Raw genomic sequence first — 26,607 nt, 5'->3', positions numbered from 1 at the left:
TATAGTCCTCTCCATATTTTTATGACTCACGAGCATCGAATATAAGAGGCAGAGCTGTGCATGCTGCTCAGGCTGTGTCATCAGCTGGGAATGTCGCTTGGCACAGCCAGCCTCAGCGGTGAGAGAGACTGCACTAATCCCCGATAAAATTCTCTGGGAGATCCGCTCCTCCAGCCTTTAATTAGTAACCTGGTACTCATTAATTTAATAGCCTAGTAAACAATCTGTTATTTCTTTTGCCTTTTATTATGTCTATACCCCTGCCTTGTAGGGCCACTGTGAGGGCTAATTAGTTCAAATATGCTCTATTATTTAATAACTCTCCTGCGTTTGTGTAATTCAGGAAGAGCTTATTTTTTGCATGGAGGCTGTTAGGAAAGGGAGCCTATCACCTCCTCTGTGGCGATGCTGGTAGGGCTGGATTGCTCCAGCAAGCAGCCTAAAGTCATCCCCCCTCACCTTACTTACCTTGTGCAAGAGCAGGTCCTCATGGAGGAAAACGTGTTCCCTCCTCCTCAGCCAGCCCTGTACCCACGTTTACAGGCTGCCTCTGGCAGGGGGTTGGAACTCTGTGATCCTTGGGGTCCCTTCTAACCCAGACTATTCTGTGATTCTATGATTTAACCAGCCTATCAGTCTGCTAATGGCATTTATGACTTTTATTTTAGCAATGTCAGTAGGTGCACCCTGGTTCTAGGGACTTGTTGGATCCTGCATAGCAGCTACAGGCTCAAGAAATTCCTGGAGATGGGACCACCAATAAAAGCTTTGCGTTGGTGATTGAGTAGGGGAAATTCTTTTCTCTGTCTGCACTGAATCAGTGCCCTAGTTTCAACTAGATATACTAGTATTCATTTCCTGCCTGAAACGCTTGGGCATACTGGGAAGTGTTAAGCAATTGGGATTCATCCCAGAAAATGGTCCATTTCATTTGCAGCCTAAGTGATACAGTGTGTCAAGTTTGTAAGGTTTTGTGCCATGGTTTATGCACAATATAAATAGCAGATATTATTGAGAGAGATTGCTATTTCAATAAACAGAAAGCGTAGAGTTTTATATTCACCATCCACCAGACACTCTCATGCTCCCCACCCCGCCCACCCCCCTACCTCCCTTAGCATCTTGGAGCCTTCAAAGGGGTGAGAGTCCCGTTCACGCTGAGCTGTTGGGAGCAATTTTGTCATACTTGGCCAATAAAGATTGCCAGTGATATAATAGTCTTGGGCGAGCTCTGTCTCCCTGTACCACCCAGCTTCCCTCTGCCAGCAATTGTGTGTGATGGGACGGTGCAGAAGCGCCTCGTGGCATCTGCTGCCCGTGGACCCACCAGCTATGAGGTAGTGTCTCGGAGCTGAGCTGGAGGAATCCATTCCTCTGTTCCTCTGCGAGGTGATGGGACTGAAGAGATGGTCTGTAACGTCACTTTTCAGGCTGCTGTTTAAAAAAAAAAACAACCCCAAAACACCCAAACAAGCAGTTCACACTTTCCACAACTATATGGGAAAAGTAAATATATATATATATATTTTGGTCTCGATGATGCAGTTGATGCAGCAAACCTTTAACACAGTATTAAAATAGAAAAACTAAGTTCTTGCAATTATCCAGCATTATGCTGGGTTTGTAAAGTGCTTGTACTGAGGCATTTTCATCTTGAATTAATTTAGCTTATACTTGGCTATTTCACGTCTCTTGCAACAGATCTTGCGAGCGTAAGGTATGAATTTCAGTGTTGGATTAAAATAGCTCTTTGCTTTCCAGCAAGGAACATGTGATCATTTCTTTTTCATAGGCAACAGGAGAATCTCCCTTGTTCTTAATTCTTACTGTGATTGCCTTGAGTCAAAGTGAGCACGGTGCAATTCCTGCAGCAGGCTCTCCTCTCCCCACCCGCTCTTGCTTTACGGAGCATTCTGGTCCTGCAAGGAGTCGTTGGAGAGCTTGCAGGTAACAGCAGGAGAACTTGGAGCCTTTCCAAGGACTTAAAGCAGGGGAAGACCATGGAAAGTAAGAACTGCTGACATTATGATCTGATGAAGACCCTTAATCTCAGGAAGTCATAGTAAATTGAGTTGGAGAGGGTGTATATATTGTAGGGATGGAGAGGTAAATTTAGCTGGTCGATACACCGAGTTCTACTTTCAACAAGCCTGATGCCTTTGCCATTGAATTACAACTCTACTGCAACATGATTTACTCAAACCCCAGTTGATTTACCTCTTCTATAGGAATATTTCTCAGAGTTGTAATGAGCAGTCATAGAGTTTATACGTAGTTTAAAGCCTGATAAGAAAAAAATAATTAGGATTGATAATAATCCTTTTCTAAAATGCCATAGTAATAACTTGAAAATAGAAAGATTTCCAAGTGTTGCTATTCTTTTTCTAGGAATGACTCCCCCAAAATCTGCCAATTGCTTTCAAGAAGTATGTGTAGATGAGGCATCAGTGTCATTTTGATATCACAGCCGAAAGTTTGTGTTCAGTTTCTATCTTGAGGAAATGGCATGTCCTTTTTGTGCGCTGTCTTTCCTCAAGGACACGGTTTTTAAAGTATAATTGAGCTTTCAAAGTTTAATTTAACAAAACAATTGCGATTTATGGCCTTGGAGGCATGGTGGAATGATGAAGCTGGGTGAGACTGGAGGCAAAATTCACTTGTTGATAGTTTGTGTGATGCATTTCCATTTTCCTGTAGGGTGGGGGGTGCTGCCCATCTGATCTCATCCCTGTCCTGCAAGGATGTGCTTGCCATATTTCTGGTCAGTGTAAGGATAAACCTGGTAGTGCCACAGGTTGCACTGAAGTATGTGTTTGCTCAGGCTCAGATGGTGTTTCATGGTGGCTTTGACAGGGTCTGCTCAATCCGAGGAGGGGTCTCGTCACCTCTCGTTGCTCCCCAGCACACCAGAAGGCACTAAGCACCATTCATATCTTAGCTCTGACTTTCTCATCGCCTTTTCATCCTCCTCCCCAAGTCCCAGGATGCTAATATGTTATTTCCCCTGAAGTTTGAATCACTCAGGAAATGAAGTCCTCTTAGGTCCTGCCCTCATTCCTTCGTCCTTACTGTGTCTCCTGCTTTAGGATCAAGTTCATTTTGCTCCTACTGAATGACCTTGTTCCCCCTTCATCTCCTGGCCATCTCCCTCAATCAGGAGCTACTGGGTGGTTTCTTGGCTGAACTTACCTCCTTGTTTGTTCCTTCTCCCTCCACTGACCCCATCCTTTGAGGAGCTCTTCAGCAGTCCTACAAAAAGATGTAGGATGTAGAGGTGAACCTGCCAAGCCCTTCCCAGTCAGTGGTCTCTGTCTGGAGTCATTTATCTCCTTCTGAGGTAGCAGCATTTTACATTGTGTGCTTAAAGTGAAGCCTATAGACAAGATTTGGGCGAATTGTATTTGCTACCTGAGGACACTTGAAATGGCACAGGAGCAAATATTTTTAGGCCAAGCTGCTGTCTAGTGAGGAGAGGGTCAGATCTTTATTGTGATGCCTAATTTTTGCACGCTGGTGGCTCCTCTTTTCCATCACACTTAATTTCCATGAGTGTTGGAGATAGCAGGCTTCCTCGGGCAACAATCTTGGATGAAATCCTACACTTGGTGTCTCTCGGATGACATTATTTACTTTAGTCTCACCCATTCCATCATCTTTCCCTAGATGTTTTCACATGCAGTACATCTTGTACTGAGAAAGAAACGCTGCTGAAGGATGTCTGCTTCGACTCCTGGCAAGTGCCGATGAGGCAAAAGCTCTTAGATGTGTTAATCTAAACAGCCATAGTATCCCTGCCCCAAAAAGGACCGTTTCCTTGGCAGATCCTGAACCTGCCTTGTTCAGAGGAGAGGGGAATTTCTGGAAGTGAATCCGTTGTGGGTAAAGCCAGTAAGAGGGAAAACTCTGTGATTTTTTTTTTTGTGTCCTCAAAGCAACTTCTGGCATGTGGCTGGTTGAGTATCGCACGCTCCCCGCTGCCCGCGCGGCCGCGGTGGGGGTGCCTTTCCAGCGGCTGAAGAAAAAAGTGGGATCCCTCAATCCAGTACCTCCAACACAAACTGCCTTTCTCTGCATTTCAACAGACAGAAACATTGTTTAAACCAGACTTTTTTTCCCCTATTTTTTTTTTTTTTGGCATTTACTGGCATTACTAAGAAAGAGTTGGCAAGGAAAGCTGGCAGAAGGAGATGGGTTGGATAAGCTTTAAAGATTTTTTTTTTTCTATAAAATGAATATCCAGAAGCTGTGTAAATGTATTTTTTTTTTCAGTTTAAAAAGTCTGCAGAAAGACAACATATACACAGTTTTTGACTGAAATAGCATCGAAACTGGCTGTGCCCTCCAAATTCTTTTCCCTCAATTAAAAAGATGGGGAAAGGTGGAAAAAAAAAATAAAAGCAAAAAAGCAAAACAAAACAACACCTCAGGAAATCCCTAGAATGTTTATTCGGGAACAGACCAGCCTGTTACAGTCATTAGCTTGCAAAGGTATTTCTGTTATAGTCAGAGGGCAAAGTGAATTTTAACCTCTTATTGCCAAGAGATGTCATGTTCGTTAGTGAAGTGGCTGTTGAGATACAGGGAATTACCAGGAAGAAGTGAGTGGCGTATGGAAAAAACAAAACCAAGCCCCAAATGCACACCCTGCTGAGAGGAATTAAGATCAATCTTAGTGCCCATAATTGCCTATAAAGTACTGTATTTCATACTTTATTATTGAGTTTCTATTTATTACTTTAGCATTTCTGGTCGTACGAGGTTTCAACTGCAACAAAAAGACATTTCAAAATATTGACCTCATTTCTTCTCACTGGGAGTTTTAGTGGGGAACTGCTTCTTGCCATGGTATGTTGACTGTAAAGGAAAAAAAAGGAGCTAGGGCTGGGCTGGTTGGAACCCTGATCCGTGGGAGCCCTCAAACCAAAGCAGTTGTTTCCCAGGATCCCCACAGGAGGGAGAGAGGAAGGGAAACCGCTGCTCTAGGGAGACCAAACTTCCAGAGCCTGGGAACACTACAAGTCACAGAGGGCAAATTTAAGATATAGATAGAAACAGCTGAGAATTTTTTTTTAAAGATGGAAACCTAAATTCTTTGCTTTGTCCAGTCAAACAGCTCCCCTTTTATTGTCTTTTCCATCTATCAAATGGGAATAAAGTTTAATTGAAGCCATGGGGCATCAATTTGACTTTGGTAATGGCCTTTTCAGATTAAAAGTACTATTTGCATTCGTATTCTTGCTCTACAGCTCCTAGGGAGCAGGGATGGGCTGTTCTAAGGGAAAGAGGGATGTCTTGCACGTGTGGATAAGTCATGTTGTCAGAACAAGGGAACAAATATTTTTCAAGATTTTGGTTCTCAAAGAATTAAAGAGGGGGAGTGTTTGCAGTGCTGTGTGGAAGGATTCACTGTTAAAGTCTTGAAGGCAATTTAGGAGCAGCTTGTAAGTGCCATGAAGAATGTTACCTGAGATTTTTATAGTGTGTGTTGAGCCATATAAATCAGTCCAAATGTAGCACGATCACCTTGCTTTGGGGGAGATTAACATTGATATGAAAACATTTTATTTTAAGGAACATGAAGTCTCCTTCTCTGGAGATATTCAAGACCTGTCTGGATGGGTGTGACCTGCCCTAGGGACCCTGCTTTGGCAGGGGGGTTGGACCCGATGAGCTCTGGAGGTCCCTTCCAACCCCTATGATTCTGTGAAGTTGTGAACATTTTGAGGAATAATATTTTAGTGTATTATGTACTTTTCTTCCTCATGTACATTTTTACTGCTCCCGAATAGGCAATTTAATCATCACTCATCAATTTATTTTAAAAAATTGGATTTATTGGTTCTAACACACTTCCATACATCTTTTATTAACTAATTTTAAAAGAAATCTCTATTTGTAGAATTGAAATCAGCTCTCATTTCAACCTTCACAGAATCAGTATTTAACAATTTATCCAAACCCATGTGATTAGGATGGAGAGAATGACAGCTAGCTTTGGGCCATTTCTTTAAAAGAGATTCCTGCTGAGTGTCCCAGTTGGTATATCTGTTTGAATGCTGATACAGTATATGTATTGTTATCTATATGTAGATATGTATCTATATATAGAAGGAAAGGAAGCCATCCAGGGGGATCTTTGCAGGCTGGAAAGGTGGACCTGGGTGAACCTAATGAGGTGTAAGGTGTTGCATTTGAGCAGGAAGAATCCCAGACATAGATACAGACAGGGAGAAGAGCTCCTGCAGAGCAGCCCTGTTGAGAAGGACTTGGGGATTCTGGTGGGCAAGAAACCTAACATGAGCCAACAGTGGCTCTTGCAGCTCGTGAGGCCAATGGTATCCTGGGCTCCGTCAGAAGAGGGGTGGCAGCAGGGACAGGGAGGGGTTCAGAGGAACCACAAAGATGGTTAGAGCACTGGAGCAGCTCCTCTAGGAAGAGAGGCTGAGGGAGCTGGGCTTGTTCAGCCTGGAGAAGAGAAGGCTGCGGGGGGACCTCATTGCAGCCTTCCAGTCCCTGAAAGGAACATACAAATAGGAGGGGAATCAACTTTTTAAAAGGGTAGACAATGGCAGGACAAGGGGGAATGGTTTAAAACTAAAGGAAGGAAGGTTTAGATGAGATATTAGGGGGAAGCTCTTTACAGAGAGAGTGGTGAGGTTCTGAAACAGGCTGCCCAGAGAGGAGGTGGATGCCCCGTCCCTGGGGGTGTTCCAGGCCAGGTTGGATGTGGTCCTGGACAACCTTGTGTAGCTCCAGGCCTGGAGGTTGGTGGCCCTGCCTGTGGCAGGGGGTTTGGAACTCTGTGATCCTTGGGGTCCCTTCCAACCCAGGCCATTCTATGATTCTATGATTTTCTGTTTCCAGTTTTGTCCTGGAAAGAGTCCAGAGGAGGCTACGAAGATGATTAAGGGCCTGGAGCATCTCCCCTGTGAGCTGGGGCTGTTCAGCCTGGAGAAAAGAAGATCTAAGGGGGGACCTTATTAGTGTTTGTAAATATCTTCAGTATGGGCTGCAGGGGGAATAGGCAGCCCCTTTTCAGTGTCTGTGGGGACAGGACAAGGGGCAATGGCTGCAACTTGGAGCATAGGAAGTTCTGCACCAACATGGGGAAGAACTTTTCCCCAGTGAGGGTGAGGGAGCCCTGGGACAGGCTGCCCAGGGGGTGTGGAGTCTCCTTCTCTGGAGAGATTCCAGCCCCGTCTGGATGCTTATCTGTGCAATATGAGCTGGGGAGCTGCTTTGGCAGGGGGGTTGAACCCGATGAGCTCTCAAAGTCCCTTCCAGCCCCTGTGATTCTGTGGTTCAGCTCTTAAATCATGTTTTGAAAATTTTTTACAACAATATATAAAGAAAAAACCAGCTGAATACGGTTACAGCACGTGATTGTGCCTTGAAATCAAACCATAAAATCAAGTAGCTGAGCGAGAATGTACATACCATTGAGTGAAATTCCTGTCAAGGCTTCTGCTTTGCTAGGGCACACTGTTTGGCAGGAATTACATTTAGAAGCAGATTGCTTATCAGTGTGTCCTTGTAACGTACTTACCAATATCATGACTCTACATGTGGGTAGAGTCGTTCTAATTTTAGCATGAGGCAGTGGGGAAAAAACCAAAGTGTACTGTAAAATAAATAGAACCAGTGGTCAGTCATTGAAAGTGGGGATGTTATCTGTGTCATCATTAAAGGGCTTAAAAATTGCCAGGGGATCAGCTGCTGCTGAGGTTTTGGCTCATGTATATGTAGATAAGTGTCTTGTGGGTGGGGGGACTCCCCCATTACTGGGTGCCAGAGCTGAACAGATCTTTCCTGCAACTGTAATAATTTTTGTCAGGTTACAAAGGGAGGTTGAATGTCAGGTGGAGATGTCAGGGAAAGAAGGACCCGGGGTGTTGGTTGACTGCTGACTGAATATGAGTTAGCAGTGTGCCCAGGTGGCCAAGAAGGCCAATGGCATCTTGGCTTGTATCAAAAACAATGTGGCCAGTAGGTCTGGGAAGGTGATTGTGCCCCTATACTCAGCATTGGAGAGGCTGCACCTTGAGTGCTGGGTCCAGTTCTGGGCTCCTCACCATCAGAAGGATATGGAGGTCCTGGAGCGAGTCCAGAGAAGGGCAACCAGGCTGGGGAAGGGGCTGGAGGGCAAATCCTCTGAGGAGCAGCTAAGGGAGCTGGGGGTGTTGAGCCTGGAGAAGAGGAGGCTGAGGGGAGACCTTACCCCACCTCCCCTGCCCTGCCAGGAGGGTGCAGAGAAGTGGGTGATGGTCTCTTCAGACAGGGGACAGGAGATGGGACAAGGGGCAATGGGCTCAAGCTGCCCCAGGGCAGGGTCAGCTCAGATGGGAGGGAAAAGTTCTTCCCTGGCAGAGTTGTGGGGCTGTGGCACAGGCTGCCCAGGGAGGGGGCTGAGTCCCCACCCCTGGGTGTGTTTAACAGAGGGGAGATGAGGTGCTCAGGGATCTGGTTTAGCACAGGACAGGAACAGTTGGACTTGATGATCTTAAAGGTCTTTTCCAACCTTTTGATTCTGTGAAGTCTTCCCAGCCTCCCTTGCTAAACAACTTATTTAGAACAACGGTGAATTTACTTTCATGACCTGTTCTTTTGGTGTGCTGGCACCTGCCAGTCTCCTCTGAGCCGGTGAGAAATTTATTCAGCATAAAATAAAGTTGTATGGCAATTTATTGCTGTCTCCACCTGTCCCCCCAAATCATTCCTTTGCATCTCCCTGGGCGTGCAGGTTTCCTTCTTCAATTTTAGGGAGCTGTATCTTGTCTCTTGATGCGATGTCACTGTCACAGCCCTGATATATGGAAAGGAAATAACTTGTCCCTTGTGCTTAGCCCCAGGCAGGGTTTGTCTGTGCAAGGGATGCTTATCTGTCAATTTGGATTTGAAAACTAAACTTTGATTGAGTTGTGGTGGGGGGCTGTTGATATACCTCCTTTATCAAATGTATCATGAAATTTATGTTTAAAAACCAGAGTGTCTCTCTGAAAGTAAGGAGCTGCTGTCTGGGGGAATAATGCAGCAGCCCTGGCTGAGGCAGTTCAGTTTCATTTGCTTGGGAATGTCTCAAGGGATGAGTACACAAGTGGCATCTTTGCTCGTCCTAATTCTTTATCTAGCTGTAACTGGGTTAACCAGCCTTCAGATGTAGCATCCTTGAGCACCTCCATGAGTTGTCCATCAGAGTTCTTGGCTGAAACTCTTCCATCTCCTGGTGAGCAACTCTTCTCATTTAAGCTTTGTGATACAGCTCTAAAACACTCCTTCCCTCCTCATCTCAGGCAGTCAGTGCTGGTGGGGGAACCCTATTTATAACTCAGTGAGCCTGGATGACAATTCCCAAAAAGACTATGTATTTAAACCTGCCTGAGGACTCTGGCTTGCCCCTGTGCTTCAAAGTCCTTCTCTAATCATACTGTGGTCGCTGACACTTTGTGATAACTGGTGTCTGGCAAACACTTGCTATTTATAGAGGCACTAACGAGCCTTCTCCAGAAGCCTTCCCCTTTGCATTCTGCTGGCTTGTATGGTCATGGCTAAGCAGAGGTGGTGGCACACCTCTGTCTTGCAGGTGCTCGCTTGGTTGCAGCAGTAATAAAGGAAAGTGGAAGACAGTTTTAGGAAATGCCTAAGGAAATCCTTTCTCTGAGGGAATTTGGGTGCTCAAGCAAGAGATGTATAAGTTCTGTTGAGACAGGGTAAAACGTACAGTGTCCGTGTGAACTGTTGACTGTGTCTTGTAGCAGCACTCTCATCTTTGCCTCTTTCCAAAGTATTTGCTATAAAATATTGTTAACAAAGCTTTCTTGGGGATACTAATCTTTTGAAAGGTGGGCAAAGCCTCTTTTGTGTATCTTTCTGGATTTTCAGTCTCTTTTGTGTACCTTTCTGGATTTCATTGAAGATTTGTTACAAAGAAGTAGTTGGGCTTCACCAGAGGCTTTTCAATGGCTTTCTGGGAGCATAACACTGTAAATAATGTTGGGTGGCAGCAGCAGGCTCGTATCTCTGTCATCTGTTACTCCGAGAAGCATCAAAGCTTCAGAAGCCTTTCAGGAAGGAGGGGGAAGGGAGGAGAGGATTTAACTGCAGTGCATCGTAAATAGACCAGATCCTGAGATGACAATTTCAACTGCTTACAATAAGCACCAAGTAATTCAAAACACATTCTGGGACGTTGGGGTTGTAGAGTCCTGGTAGATCCCACGGGCTGTGTTGCAGGGCTGTCTTATTTTTAATTGGCGGTGAGCAGAGACGTGGGGATGGGTTTGGAGATGTTTTGCAGGGGTTTTTGAAGGATCATCTGAATGAAAACACATTCTGTGCAGAGCTGGTTGTGAGTTTTTTGGGGTTGTTTTTTTTTTTTCCACCCCCTTCCAGTATCTTTTCCTCAGTTTTGTGTCCATGGCTCTGAAGGAAGTTGATGGGATGCCAAGCGTGGCGTCTTTGGGGTAGATAATGCTGTGGTTGGCCTATTGTTAGAAATTTTTCAGGTGTTCAACAGATTTTTTCACTCAGTGCTCCTCAGTAATATATCTCTTTTGTGGTTACCAACTCTTCCTAATGCTAAGCTGGAAAATATGATTTTTCTGTTCTCATTTTATCTTTGTCTCTCTTTTTTTCTGTGCTACAAAGAATAGTTGGTTTGTAGTTTTAGGTCGAAAAGGAAGGCTCCTCTGTGTCTCAAAGTGAGGATTTTCCCTCAAAAGGCAATAAATCCCCAAAGCTGATGGGAATCTGACAGCATATGGCACACAATTCATCAGTGCAAATACCCAAACACTCTGGGTATTGTTGTCCATCCCTGTGGAAACTGTTGTATTTAAATTTCCATTGGGGTTTAATCTTGAGGGGGAGGGAGGGGAAGATATCTCTGAAACCAACATAAGAAACAGAGAATTTGAGACCATGACCAACATTTAAATCAGTGTGTTGTTGGATCTTTACTGCATTTAATGAGTCAAAAATCACATAAAATAGACTTGTCTCAGGCAATCTTTACTATTCTCTCTTACCTCTGCTAATTTACTGGCTTCTGGGATTGGGGGAGGCAGGCACAAATAGAGCAGGACATTATAGGAAACATTATAAACACATTCTTGATATATTAACATGAAGGCAACTGAAAGCTGTCCGAAAAGGCAGATGGACAGGCTTCTCCCATGATGGGATGCTCTGGTAGCCTGGGTTTTCTGCAGGTGGACCTCATGAAGAGGTTCACTTACAGAAAGAACAATTAAAATAGAGTTTGCAGCTTGGACCTCTGCTTGCTCCTCATCTTTTTACCTGCACGAACAACTGCTGCTTTCCTCCAGAATTTCAAAGGTACCATCAAGTCAATTTTCCCACGTTCCCTGTGGGTATTTGACTCCAGCATCCTCTGAGAAAGGATTCTTGCTCGTTCCGCTGTTGCTGTGTTGGTTCATGAGGCCGAGACTGGGTAATTGAAACGTTTCATGAGCCTTCTGCAGAATTTTCATTTTCCTCTTTTCTAACCCTGTGCTGTCAGCTCAGCAAAGAAACAGGAATATTCCTGCTCATTTACACCGTGTGCTGGAGTAGCTGAAGGTGACAGTGGACTTTTCTTTCTACTTTTATCACGTTGTGAATGCGTTTGAGATGTTTTGGGGTTTGGTTGGGTTTTGGGTTGGGCTTTTATTTTTTGTTATCTCAAAATACTCTGCTCTATTGATTTGAGCTTTTTCTCTAAGGGGCAGAAAATTTCAGCGCTCACCCTGAAGCCAACTGAAATAATTGATTATCTGTTTTTACCTCCTCTTCAGTTATTTACCTCATGCCCTTCATTGGAGAAAGGGTGTGCTACTTCGAGATGATTTAGTGTAAGGCAGATCTTTGCAGAGCTTTAATATCAATTTATATAACCTCAATACAAGGGTGATTTTTTTAGACCCACAAGTTTATCTAATATGTCATGAGAGAGCTTGTTCTAGAAACATCATTTTATAGCTTTTTATTACTGAACCTGTGAGTAATAATAAATGAAACAGAATTCCTATAGCTCAGCAACTGAATAAACTGAATCAAATTATCTATGGGAGGAATTAGCTGCATATTGACCTTCTATAATCCATCTGGATATCTTCTAAAGTGTATTTTATAATTAATAAATAAATTTTGTTTAAGTTTTTTCTCTATGTATTAATGCTAATGGCATTTTCATCTGTGTTTTTTTTCTTTGCTTTTGTGGCAAGAAATGTGCTGGTCATTAATACTTTAAATCTCTGGGTATCATTCAGAGTAAAACATATGTTTTTGTTCTAGGGAGTGCTTTCTTACGTAGGTTTTCTCAGCTTTCCAAACTACTTTGTGTCATTTATTTTCTACAAGAATGTAAGTGTAGAGGTGGGGTGTCTGTAAGAAAAGTCTCTTTCTAATTAAGCAGAAAAATGTGAGATGCTGCCCACAGGTTTGCAATATCATTTACTTTACTAGGAAATCTTCAGATCCTTCTTTCTCTTAGGGCACATTCCAGGATATAAAAATGATTCATGTGTCTTGGAAGTACAGCTTTGGAAAGTTTGTCAAGCTATCTTGAGTAGCCCAAGACTGGGGTGAAATCTCCCCTTCCATTAGCCTAAAAAATCTGAATATTTTATCTGTCTTTGTAGAACTCATTTGTCATCTTCAAAAAGATCATCGGAGACAAATTACAGTTTGAAAGAGTGGAAATTAGATACCGAGTCCTCGCTTCTGGTTTGCATTCCAGCAGTTGTGATGCAAAAGGGAACTGGAATCCAGAAGCACATCTGTGATTGCAATAACAAATTAGCGAAGAAGATTTAATCTGAGCCACATAATATGAAAAGATGTTTAGAGAGAACGAAGCCGGAGCTCAGAGATCTTGGCACAGACCTGGTGCGGTGGAGCAGGGCGATTGGAGAACAGGAGGGATCTGAAAGCGAAGAGCAGCGTGTGAATTAAGCCAAATAATTAAGTGATTTAAGCATTAATCTAGCCAACCCTCTGAGTTCATTCAGAGAAGCAAAACGTATATCATTGCTTCTCTGGATGTTGTTGCATTGTCAAGGATTCAGTTTAGCCAGGGCATTTAGACCGACTCTTTACTTGCATTTTAAAAGTTCTTGAATCCCTCATTGTCTGAAACTGATTGTGTCTTTTTGCCTTTCAGTAAGTTTCCTTTCATTGCAATTGCTCTGGCGTCCAAATCTTGAAATCAAATGAATTAATGAAAATGGAAAATCAGAACCATTTCCTAATTAAGAACTGAGCTTTTCAAGGAATATGAAAGGATCTAATTTAGAGGAAGATGTTTGGAGAGCATGAAATGTGGCTTGAAGGAGATACATATGCATTTAATATAACTTACTGAGCCCAGCCAGATTTGTATTGACGGGAGGCAGAAAGCATCTGAAATCCTCTTTCAGTGATAGAATAATTTATGGGCTTTCTTGAAGCTTTTGGAGTTGACTTTCAGTTCAGGGAAATGGGTGGCCATCTCAGTTTGCTTCTTGGTGGACACAGTTACTACTGTATTTTGCATTCTTTCTTTCTCTGGTAGTTAACTGAACCATGGAAATATTGGGAGGGAGGGGGCTGCCTGTAGTTTTGCTCTTCTCTATCCCTTCTGTACGTATGTGGAGAAAGCTCCATCCTAGGACTGTGTCAGGTGGCTCTGAGGATGCAGGTGTCACTGAAGGGGGATGTAAGGAGCAAGCAGGTGGCTCAGATAATAGCTATAACATGCACAATTCAGAATTCCTGTTGTCCCCAAACCACAGTTTTCTTGATCTACTGCTTCCCACACACACAGAAATGGATGGTGGGTACAGTGCCCACGCGTAATGCGTGCAGCCCACCAGGTTGTGCCCTCCTCAGCACGCCAGACACCTCCCACTGAGGAGAACGTTTTCAGGTATGGTCTGCAAGGCACGTAATGTCTTATCATTGGGAACTTAGAAGAAATTATCATCATAATTCTTAACCCCCACAGTGCACAGCACGTTGCAGGTTCCCCACAGATGTAAGCTGCAGTAATTATGTGTATAGAAAGGGAGGTGTTTCTAAAGAGGGTCAGGTTTGCTGTGTCCTCCAGCTTTGTTCGGACACAGCGGGGTATGTGGGTGGTAAAATATAGAGTTATTAGATGGGAATACTCAGAAGTGTGGCAGGACAAAGGGAGTCTGGTGTGTAAAATGCAGTGGCAGTGGGTAGCTACTTGGTGTGTGGTGTTTGACGCCACCCTTGATTTTTGTGGAGAACATTGGAAGATGCCGGTGTTGTAATCAAACTTCTAGTGCAAGGAAGCTGCAGTCCCCTGCTTCCTTACAAACAGGAGGGATTTTACTTTTAAAGCTGTTTGGCAGTTTTACACCCAAACGGGATCTACTAAATCCACACGGCCTAGTCCTTCAAAGAAGTCCACGTACGTTTTAAATTGGCAAATATCAACAGCTGTTCCTTCCCATTATAATTACCCAAATTGCAAAGGACCGTCTGCAACGAGTTCTGTTCAATAACTAAGGCTACCCAGACCCGTTGCAATTGCTTCCTAGCTGCCAGCTCCATTAAGTTTTGTTTTGTAACACTTTCAGCTATGTTTGTTTGCTTTGTACAGCCTTCCACCAAGCCTTGTTTAAGCAGCACATAATGTATTCCAACTATGAGGTGCTTTTTGCTCCCATCTGTTTGATAGCAAAACGAACAGTTGCGATTCGTACGTACAGTGTAAATACTGGGTAATCACTGTTGGTTTACTTTGAGCAAACTCCAGGTTATTTTATTCCTGGGACAGGTTTTAGTCCATTCTTGAGTCAGGGGGAAAATTTCTAATGTTGGGCCTGAACTTTTGAGGTGTTAAACATCCCTCATCCAGAGGTGAAGAGTAAAAGGCTGCCACAAGCAGAGGTGACAGCGGAGCAAATACCAGGAGGAGGAGCTGCCTTGTGCTTCTCAGACCTCCAAGGCTGTGTAGTAAGTATCTGGTCACCTTTTCCCAACCTAAAGCCACAGGGTGCTTTACAGGGCTGCAGGTATTTCTACTTTAACCTTTCTGGGCAACATTGTAAGGAAGAAAAAAGTTCATTGCAGGTCTTTCAGAAAGCTAAAATATGCATTGGTGCACCCAACCTCCTGCATGACCTCGTTAGCGAGGCCGTAGTGGGTGAGAGGACAGGCAGAGTGCAGGCAGGGCACTGTCTTTCCATCTAGTTTTGGGAATGGGTTGTGTTAGCAAACAGCACATCTCTCCATCAGGCTCCAATTAAAAAGCACTGGCTGCTGCTCTTGACCTGCTCCCAAGCTGGTGGTCTGGGTCGAAAGTCCATTGCTCCATGGAGTCAGGTCAGTGCCTGAATGACAAAAGCTGGTGCCCTCAGATACCTTTGTGGTGAGAGTCCTTCGGAGAGATGTTTGGGATAGAGCACAACAAGTGAGAGCTGCCTGAAAGCATACAGGTTCTTTTAATTGTGTTTATTAGTTGTTCTTAATACAACATTGAGTTCACAGTTTGGTGCAGTCATTTCCATTCAGCCAGACCCATGTGTTGTTGTGTTTTCCCTTCTTCCTTCCTTTGTGATTCACGAGTCTAACGAATTCCCCGCTCCCAGATGCAGAGCAGACTCCTCACAGGTCACCGGGCAGGCAGAGAAGTGTAATAAATGCACACCAAAGGTTGGTTTGTCTTGGTTTGCATCCATCCAGCTGCAAAGATACAGGAAGGGCTTCAGTCCCTTGCATTGGCTGGTTTGTGTTACAGCACGCATCCTTCTCCCAAACCACATCCTGAACCGGAGGAGCGCGGAGCTCGCTCCCGAGCGGCTTTTTCAAAGCCTTGGCAACACCAGTCCCCCTTTTTTCATCATTCGCTGATGTTTCTTCTCTGAACTTGTTTTTTAGGAATCTTTGAAAGATTTTTGTGCTTCAAAGGTTGTCCTGAAAAGGGAGTATTGATTTTGACCTATTTTTAAACCAATATAGCTCAGCAGATAATTGGATAACCAAAAAAACCCAAGGCTGCCCTATTTGTTCTGCTTGGATTTGATTAAAAGGAAAGAAAGAAAGACCACATTTGACTTTTTTTTTTTAATGTAGAAAGTTGTGAATGTCTGCTTATCCCTGTTTAGCTGGCCAGATGCACATAAATATGTTTTAGCACAACTTCAGTGCCTGATAATGAAAATATGGTGTAAAAGTTGAATTCAGCTTTCACGCCTGACTTTTTTACTGACACCAAATAAATTCAGAGTGTAACGACTCAGCCTTAGAAGATGCAGATTTCTTTAAAGCATCGAGCTGTTTATTTTGGATTTTCTCCTGAAATATTTGATCCCTAATGCTCTGACATTTTGTACATGTGTCAGCTAGGTTATTCTTTAATTAAAAAAAATGTAAGTCAGGAATACCTCACAAAAAGGATGTAGCTAAATTGTAAGCATGCTTTTCCTTTCCCAGAGTAGTCATTAGCTTTGTATTTCTGCATGGAAACCAGGAAACTCTGTGCTGGAGCTGTGTAGTTTTATTGACTTTGGTCTGGCACAATTAACTTCTCAGTTTCCTCTTTCTTGAGCATTATTTGGTTGAATTTTTAACTCTGGAGAGGGATATTGAGACACCAGCAGTGAGCAAGGCACTGTTAATTTAAAAAGCCCTTTACAGAGGTTTGCAGGAGCTTCAACAGATGTTGCTAAATAACCTGATGGCCAGGGGCTGGGACTGACCCTGATGGAATAGAGGCAGTGCATCTAAACATTTGGGTTTTTTTTTTAAGTTTTAATTGGAAATCTTTTTAGCTTATGAAGAGAAGTCCCTGAATCTGGGTCATTCCCAAGGTTGTCCTGTTCCTCCTATTTTATGCCTGTCATGTGAGCTCCATGGTGGAGTTTTCTAGTCTGTAAAGAAGTCAGGGAAGATCTGCTGCCTTTGCCTTGTCCTAGCTTTAGGACCTCCTGGGAGTTGGTTTCTGCTGTGTCTTGTGGTGGGCTGCAGTGGAGGAAGCAAGAAAAGCCTGACTACCCCCAAGCAGCAGATGGATTTGCTAATAACAAGGAGATAAGAAAAGGAAAAGGGGGAAGAAAAGAAATTAATTGGAAATTAAGCCTTCCAGATAGAAGAATCTTGCTTCTGTTTGTATAGTCAGCAAGAGAGGAAAGTGTATGATCATCTTGTTTCCAACGAATCGCTTGAGTCTAAAGTTGGGAGCAGACTTGGAAGTTCTTTGCTTTCCTACATTGAGAGCAGCTCAGCTGCTTTGTTATGGGGCTGTGATTCTTTGCTACGCCATTAAAAAGAAACCCCATGACCAAAAAAAAACCCCTGCCAACCCCTCTGTTCTCTTTGTTGCTGCTCATTATATGCAGCCACAGGGATACACGCTTGTCATTTGACAGTAGGGAAAGCACAACTGAATTCGCTGCCCTGAGGAACCTGCACAACAATATGAATTAAATGTTTATGCTTTTCATGTCCGTGTGAAATATCACTTGGGTTTGGAGGTGTCTGCAAGAAACATAGCCTCTTGTGTTTGCTTCTCAACTGAAGCCAAAGGGAAAGGAAGACATGCTTATTGGTTTCAGAGCAGTGCCTGGAATTTAGTGTTCATCGCCGATTGTAATTGTCTGAAATGTATGTACTTTGTAGACAGGCTGTGTTTGTTGGATTGAATTCCAATTATCATGGTAAGATTCCCCAGGTGGCTTTATTTCTTGTGGATTTTCCACCTTCTCCCTCTTTGTGTATTACAGATAGCAGAGGGATAATACCAGCCCAAATATCTGGTACCTATAAACACACCTTTTCCCTTGAGCAGGCACCAGCGTGGAACATCAGTGTGTGAGAAATGAGGGGGAGAAAAAAAGGTATTTTCCAATAGCACAAAATGTCAGAATTTATCCCTCCTGGAAATGATGTACTCTTCCCTCAGTTATGTGATTTCTAATTCCTGATGTTCACTCCTCAGATACAAGGAAAGCCGGTGTGGGATGTAACTATGTGATATTTCATAGAACCTCAGGGTGGTTTAGGTGGGAAGGGCCCTCAGATCCCCCCCAGTGCTCTCCCTGCCGCAAGCAGGGAAACCCCCACCAGCCCAGGGTGCCCCAAGCCCCATCCAACCCGGCTTTGAACCCTGCCAGGGATCCAGAGGCAGCCCCAGCTTCTCTGGGCACCCTGTGCCAGGGTCTCCCCCCTCCCCAGGAAGGATTTCTGCCTCCCAGCTCCTCTCCAGCTGACTTCCTGCAGCTGAAAGCCATTCTCCTTGGCCTGGAGCACCCTGCCCTTGTCCCATCCCTCTCCAGCTTTCCTGGAGCCCCTGGAGAAGGGGCTTTGAGATCTCCCCAGAAGCAGCCTTTTCTGCAGGCTGAACCAGCCCAGCTCTCCCAGCCTGGCTCCAGAGCAGAGGCACTCCAGCCCTCGGATCATCTTCGGGGCATCCTTGTTTTCCAGAGCTGTGCTTAGGAGACAAAAAACTTAGGAACCTCACATTTTTTGGTTGCTTTTGCTGTTTTCAGGAAATACGGTCTTATCCTTTGAATAAATGTGCTTTTTGCATAGTTTAAGACTCTGGATTAAAAAATACTCCCAAAATCATTGCATCTGGTTTGACATGTTACTGTTGAGGGAAACCAGGTTACCAAAAGGCAGCAGTCTTTCTTGGCTAGCTTTGGCTAATGGGTAGGTGATTTCTTCATGGATGAACTATTTATTTAGTTGTGTTCTAAGTATATACTGAACTTCCACATACATATTCAGATATCTTCTCATTATGGAGATGTCTTGACTATTCTCACCGTTTTCATTAAAATAACCTACTGATTTGCTTCTGCATCCAACTGCCTTGTATAACACGGTGTTGAGCTACCATCCATGACCACATAAATGTCAGAGCCAGGCTGGCTTTGCAGTAGCTGGTCAAAATAAATGACATTCCTCTCTTGCATCTCTCTGTTCTCTACACATCGTACAGGTAAATTGTACTTTGTTGGTCTGGTAGAGTGATGAGAAGTTTTGTGTAAGGCTGGAGTGGCTTCCAGGGTCTCAGTCACTGATGGTGTGACTTCTCTTACTTCAAACTAAAGCTCAGACTGAGTTTTTGCTGTGGTTTGTGTATGTGGTTGCATACAACTCATTGCAATCCATAGTTGTCTCTAGAATTGTTGGGTTCCTTCCTGTCTTGCCCATTTTAAGCATTTAGGACCAGGAGTGTCCACTGTCAGGACAGTTCATGCAATCTGTGACAGGCACTTCATGGGTGTAGTTCAGCTCGACTGCGGATACCAAGTCAGCCCCATTTGAAGGTTGGCTTTAGTGAAGTCAGTAGCAGCTCTGGAGGGGACTGGTAACTGCTTTTTTGAGATTAAACAAACCTGCCTATTTCAGTCTAGCATGTTAGGCTATAATTTAAAACTTGGAAACCAGAGAGGCAAAATCATCCCTTTTGGTTCTATTTCTTGAGCTGATCTCTAATCTTAAATACTGGATTTGGACATCTGATACAGCTGAACATGCATTTCTCTTTCCAAACGAATGAATGCTTCTGGTTGGAGTTTATTTATGCTCTTTCTTTTGTCTATAGATATCATTTCTTTTTATATATATTATATAATTGCTAGAATATTTTTTGTTTCAAGCTCTACATGCTTGTCTAACTTATGTTTCCTAATCCAATAAAATCCTTTATCTTTTGTAGAGAGGAAAGTGTAAAGACGTGCAGTAAGACTGGCCACATCATCATTTTTCTCCCTCTTCAAATGCAGTGAGAAATGAACCAAAGTGTTTTATCCCAATCTCACCAGTGTGTATCGAGGGAAAAGTGTGATCACACTGCATGCCAACTCCATGACACAAAGGGGGAGATGAACCAGCAAAGATTAAGGCTTTTTCCTTGATTACTGTGCAGAAAAGTAAACTCAGGGACAAATACTTTGGATTCAAGTTCCAGAATGGAAATCTCACTAGGGTGAACAAATCTACTTAAAATGGACAGCTACTAGGATTGCAGGCATAAAACCTGTTGGGTTTGGGGGGATTTTTTGATGCTATATTACTAGACGTGGTAGTATAGTAATTATCAATAATATTAATACTAATATTAATATTAGTTGTTCCTGAAAATATTAGTTAAAAATCTGCTATTGAGACTCTGTCTTGTTATTCATGGTGATACGGTAACAACTAAAGGCTGAGGGAGCTGGACCTCTTTAGCCTGGAGAAGAGGAGACTGAGGAGTGATGTTTATGAATATGTAAAGGCTGAGAGTCAGGAGGATGGAGCCAGGCTCTGCTCAGTGATGGCAGCGATAGGACAAGGGGCAGTGGGCACAGCTGGAGCAGAGGAAGTTCCATGGGAATTCAAGGAGGAACTTTGTCACTGTGAGGGTGATGGAGCCCTGGGATAGGCTGCCCAGAGAGGCTGGGGAGTCTCCTTCTCTGGAGCCATTCAAACCTGCCTGGATGTGTTCATGTGTGATTTAGTTTGGGTGATGATGCTCTGGCAGGGGGGTTGGACTAGTTGATCTTTGGAGGTCCCTTCCAACCCCTATGATTCTATGATTCTGTGAAGGAGGTTCAAAAGGGTAAGTGAAGCACAGAAAGAGTTGAGGTGTAACAGGTTGGATCAACAGGGGGGATTTTGCTCTTTCCCAAAATGACACCCAGCTGTCCCAGCCAAGACACAAGCCTGTGGCAGACCTGGGCTCCCAACACCCTCTCCAGGTTCATAGAGGAAGCCCTTAATCTCCAAACCACCCTTTCTTTTCTCTTTCAAAATGAAGATGTGGAGATCAATGTGATTTAAAAGGGGAAAAAATGAACAGTGCTTTAAAAATATGTGCTAGTTAAACTAGATTTATTAACAAAGAGTGATTTTAATTCCATTGTAAGAAAAGAAAAGAACTTCTCTGATTCAGAAATGAGCTTCCAGTCTCACCAGCTTCCCAGTCTCACCAGCTTCCAGCTGTTCAGATAGTGCTTGATTAATTTTCAGTCTGTTCTGTCATAGAGAATTCTTGCTTGGCCCTAACTTCTTCTTTCACTGATTTCCTTCAAAAATATTGTTTCACTAATGCCAGTTCAAACCAACATCCATCCCTCAGCAAACAGGTAATCAAAGGAGGAAAACAGTGGGGGAAATGTAGATTTTTGAATGTAAATCCTTTAAATAAGGGGGGGAAAGATTACTGAGAGTATTACTTCTATCATCCTCAAGTTAGATCTGCCACTTAGGATATCAGGAAACAGTTTGTGTGCACTGATGGCACCTTCTCTTGTGCCACAAAAAAACCACGCCAAAAAGAAAGCAAAAAACTGGAGTTTAAGAGTGGAAAGAACTAGAAAACCTAAGCCTGTAGGGAAAAGAAGGTAGAAGCAGACCAAGTCATTTGTTATAGTTTAAATAATGCTGTTCCTATGAAGTTCACTTTACTTTCACATTTGACAGTTTAAAAAGGATCAATATGGGAATAAGTTGCGGAATCAGCATAGAAATGACTTTTTGTGGGTCTGAAGAAAGGCTTGTAACCAGTGGTTCCTTCTGAAGTGTTCCGAGCAGGAGAGTACGTGTCCTCTCAATGTGCTTTTTCCATTATGCTAAGCAGAAAATACAAAGCAGCAATCTAATATCTGTGTGTATAGTAATTCTCCTCTCACCTTGCAACTCGGTTCTGAAAATATTGATTGTAAGGGGGAGAGTATTACAGTGCTTCATGAGGTTCAAAATGAGCTTTTTAAGTTCTTGTCGCTGAGCCGTGCAAACACTTCAGGGGAGACTCCAGCACTGCTGGAAAAGGAAAAAAGGGAAAGTAAAAGATCTGAGTTTGTTCACAAGTGTTTATTTTTTAAAAAGGGGGAAAAAAAAAACCCCAAATAACCCTAAAATGCCCTGTCTGAATGATATTTATTTTTCTTTTACATCAGAAGTGTATCTCTGTAAGTGCTTTTGTGTTTCCCAGTCACTATACCACCTGAGCAGTAATTTTTACTGTATTTATGCTCACGGTTGCCAGTCAGAACAAGAAAAAATATAGTTTAATCTCTTCCCAGGTGGCAAAGAAGGAAATGAGCCATTTGTTTAGAAGAAAAATCCAGCGTAAAGCGAGATTCTAAGCCTAGGTCTGACACAAAGGGCATCCTAACTGGGGACACGATTGTTGTCGATAGAGAATTCCTAATGCTCAAACTTCTCAAGAGATGTTTTTGCCTCCAAACAGTCTGTTCTATATCTGCAGCTGCTTTTTTAACTTTTACAACGGAGTAACATCAATTGACTGTCAAATAAGTACCACTGTGAACTCATGAATACGCATGGTTATCATTTGCATATTAACAGAGGGCCTTTAGCTGAAAGGAATCCATTTGTGCTACCGCAATATCTTAATTATTTACTGTGTTATATTGTAATTAATTGTATTTTACTCTCTCAAAACTCTCTAGTATGTATATCTTACGGGGTTTGGAACCAACAGACTAATATTAAAGTGGTAATCAACACTGCTTCTAAATATTCATGCCAATAAATGACTCCCATGTGTTTGCTGAATGCCAGGGATGGTCTGAAGCATTTATTTAGCATTCTAGCAGGATCTAGTTTCTGCAAAGTTCACGTAGATGCAGAATTTCAATATTGTTGCTGTTTCTTTCGCATGGGGAGAGGGAAAACATGTTTGAATTTGCATGAGCAGTGGGCCAGGACACTTAGAAGAAGTATCTCCATCACAGTCTGTGCTTAATAATGTCTGTGAGCATCAGGGAGTTGTCAGCTGTTTTTTTTATCATTATAACAAATTTACAATTTTGTTTAGTCTACGACAGCCTCCTCATAATTTCACTTTTTAATAAATCTCTCCAATTTCCCAAATCATTTCAAAATCCTGGTGTTTCATGGGCGGGGTGCTCGGGCTGTCACGCAGCCGGGGCTCCGTCAAGGCACCACCAAAGCAATCGCAAATTCAGACACATTTCTCAATAAATCAATTAAATACTCTAACCCTGAAATTATCCTGCTTCAGTACTGCAATCGGCTGACATAAATCTCCAGAATAGCATATTGAGCCTACGGAGGAACAACTGATTTATTGAGCTACTGTTGGAATTTCAAAACAAGGAAATACTGTCTCGCAACCCAGTAAGTTTGTTTAATGAAATGTAAGTTAAGTGTAAACAGTCTTAAAATATATGTGAGTTAAGTCTTTTGGATTAAGGGTAACTAGCATAGTGTAAACTTTGCTTTCTCATTTGAAGTAGAGTTTCAAGAGCCTGTAGAGGTGCACTGCCCCTTTCTGCAAACAAGTGTTTCAGCCTCTGCTCCATCCCAGACCTTTCTGATGTGCTTTCACAGCTTCCCAAAAAATAGTACGTTTACCTGTGGGTGCTTGAGATGAAAAAGAACTTGGTTTATATTTAGGGGAACGGCAGTATGATGATTGCACACAGTCGTGATGGTGCTGAAATGCAGTCCAGATGTCCTGATCCCTGCTCCGTGCTGGAGTGGAACTGGGATTTCTGTGCGCTCTGCTGTTGATGTCTTCTTTATCTTCTGAAACTTCTCTTCAATGCTTGTATACATACAAATAGGTAACAAGTATGGGATGCAGGGGGACATGGGCAGCCCCTTTTCAGTGTCTGTGGGGACAGGACAAGGGGCAATGGCTGCAAGTTGGAGCACAGGGAGTTCCACACCAACATGGGGAAGAACTTTTCCCCAGTGAGGGTGAGGGAGCCCTGGGACAGGCTGCCCAGGGGGGTGTGGAGTCTCCATCTCTGGAGAGATTCCAGCCCTGTCTGGATGCCGACCTGTGCAATGTGAGCTGGGGAGCTGCTTTGGCAGAGGGGTTGGACCCGATGATCTCTGGAGGTCCCTTCCAACCCCTATGATTCTATGTCTTCTTTCTCTTCTGAAACTTCTCTTCAATACTTGTATCCATACAAATACTTTATGTGTTGCTCTCACAGAGATACATGATAATGCTGTTGGCTGTATCTCTAATTGCTTCAATGCCAATTGTCTTTCCTTTTTTTAAGCTAAAACTTTATAGTTCCTTACAAAAAGTCTAAAATACATAGGTTTGTGTTTAGTTTCTGTGATGGTCTTAGATCACATGTGCAATTCTCGATGTGAGTATTCAGCATTCTCAGCCTCAAGGGAAAAAGCACTTCTGTTTGACCCACCAGCACTATAAGTCTGCTCGTAGTGCAGGAGGTGATGGCTTTGAACCGGGGTATCTTAAACTGAGAATGGTCATGCCAAGCCCAAACCTGATTACTGGTACCTCACTTCAAAAAATGGCACAGCAAGATTGAGTATTCTTAAGAGATTATATTGATGTGTAACACTGTTATATGGAGAGGAAAAAGAGAAAATTCAAGACACTATCCCATGTTTCCTGCATCACTGTGCTTATCTTCCCAGGTGAGATGCTCTCTGATGTGCAAAGCTGCAAGTGATGCAGTTGCTGAAGGGCACGCCATGGTGTCTGGAAGACTGTGGTGTGAAATCCGTCCGCGTTGCCTCTTGATCTTTGCCCACCACAAGCAATTCTCTTTGTAGCTGCTCACTGCTCCCAAGCAGGGCCTGATCCTGGATTTGTGTCCAGGTCCCTGACAGAGCTGGAAGCAGGGAGATGGACTCTGGGTTTGGACTCAGCTGACTCTGTTTTCCTTTTTCAGAACCACCCAGCGCTGCTGCAGTTTGTAATACAAGCTGAAGGCAAAGATCTGGTCATCAGTCTGGAGAGAAATGAGTAAGTACCCTTGTTGCGTGTTCGCTTTGTACTGAGGGTTCTCAGACAAGGGTTATAATTTCAAAATTGATGGTTTCAAAGTAACCTGAGGCAAGTTTGTGAGTGGTCCCTTACAGAACAGGGCCCTAACAAGAGAGCTGAATTCCAGTTTGGCTTTTATGTGTTTGCACACTGCTTATGGAGCAAGAATCACTGTGTCATTTGCATTTATGTGGGGCTGAAGATGGACATGTTGCCTCTCAGTGTTTTCCTCTTGATCATTATTTTTTATTTGGCTTGGGTTTGTCCTCCTTTCCCATGGTAAGCTATTTAGGGTAATGTGGAAAATCCTACAGCCTTCAGCACTGTTTCTGGAAGACTCATCCCTCCTGGCACCGCCTGCAGCCATGGTTGCCTCCATGCAGTGGCTGTCGGCATCTGCTCAGAGAGTGTGAGTCAAGTGTTTGGGCTTAGCCCTTGCTGGACTTTGCAAAGGGACCTCTCTGGATCCTCTGCCACAGGGCTCATTATGGGATTTCTGTGCTGTTCATGAGGCCGGTGGCCAAACCTGAGCCTGAGCCCTTATCTGTGGGCCCTAAGTATTGCATCTTTTTCCACGTGATCTTGACAACTCCTGCTCTCATCTGTAAGCTCTTAGAGAATGATGCCAGGGGCTGCTGTAGAATTAGTTGGCCCTGGGACAGAAACCCAGCAGAATTCTTCACAAAGGGGGACAGAACCACACAGAAATGAAGTCCCTTCTCTGGAGGTCCATGACAAGAGGTGCCTCAGAGTTTTAGTCTACTTTCTCAACTGTTTTTCCTCTAAGAACATCTCAAGAGTATGTTGTGAGAATCCAAATCGTGACAACTGTGTGCTACTTGGCAAAGATCACTCTTAGGCTTGAGAAAACATCTTCTAAATGTTAGCAAGGATCTGTGTGTGCTGTAGGTTTCCCTGCTGTGAAGCAAAAGCTACAGAGGTTGTTTTTTTTTTTTTACTGTAACAGAGAGTCCATAGACCTAAGTGGTGTTAAGAGGAAGGAATGTGCATGTGAAAGCAAATGTCCAAGGGAGGCCTGGTACATGCTGCCTCAGGCTTGTGATGGACAGCTTCAATGGAAAGCAACGGGGCACCCCTTTAGTCCTCTGTAGCAAGCCAACAGAAAATGGTTTTTATTTCCAGTCATTTGAATGAACCCTAACATTACCCAGCAGTGATAAAATCCAGTTTGCTTTATTAGTCAACATCAGGCCCAAATCTTGAGCTGTTTTAACATGATTTTTAATGCTCCGTAGTTGTTAATTTCCTGTGCTCGAAGGGTATGTAGGTCCCCCAAGCACAGGTCGCTCTGTTTCAGTAACTAGAGGAGGATTTAATTCCTTTAGTAAACAGGGGTTTAACTTTATATTCCCTTAATCTTTGTCAGAGGGTGTGCCTTCCTTCAGGAATGGGAAGTATGCAGCAATTGAGGAAACTATTTACATTCCATGTCAGCGATTAAAAGAGCATAAAACTGCTAATGCAGGGCTTGCTGAACACACCGAGCTCTCTTCTACCTGTAATAAAGTCAGATGTAGAAAATTGGAAGATGCATTCTCCACCCCTTTTAAGAGTAGGATGTGGAGGTACAGAAAATTAACTCAATGAGCATCTGTCCAACTACCTGGATTTGGAGATTGGGAGATCTGCTCCTTAAGAAATATACTATTTCTCTATGATTATTTTCTAGTTTCCCTATCTCTGGGGTGTCCACCAGAGTATGTGTGTTCTGGAAGAGTTGTGTATGATGATAACTACACGAGGCTCCTCATCTTAACAGGAGCTCCTAGGTAGTGTTGTAAACCACTACAGTTTGCCTTGCCTGCGTTTGGCATTTACAGTTTATGAGGCAGTTCATAGATCCTAAA

At 43.3% G+C, this 26,607-nt stretch overlaps 1 protein-coding gene across 2 annotated transcripts in view; it reads left to right on the top strand.

Annotated features, from left to right (window-relative positions):
- The window catches only part of ADAM12 (ADAM metallopeptidase domain 12), a gene marked incomplete at its 3' end in the record, with an annotated part of 190,540 nt that overhangs the window by 25,705 nt on the left and 138,228 nt on the right, over positions 1 to 26,607 (top strand). For both annotated transcript variants that reach the window (XM_084264940.1, XM_084264939.1), the window contains exon 3: positions 24,645 to 24,718. In XM_084264940.1, the coding sequence (XP_084121066.1) occupies positions 24,645 to 24,718 (74 nt within the window). The remainder of the gene's footprint in view (positions 1 to 24,644; positions 24,719 to 26,607) is intronic.

Source organism: Gallinula chloropus (assembly GCF_964237585.1).
Source record: "Gallinula chloropus genome assembly, chromosome: 5".
In the NCBI taxonomy this organism is placed as follows: Eukaryota; Metazoa; Chordata; class Aves; order Gruiformes; family Rallidae; genus Gallinula; species Gallinula chloropus.
Note: the sequence above shows the minus strand (reverse complement) of the source record. Positions and strands in the feature narration are given on the sequence as shown.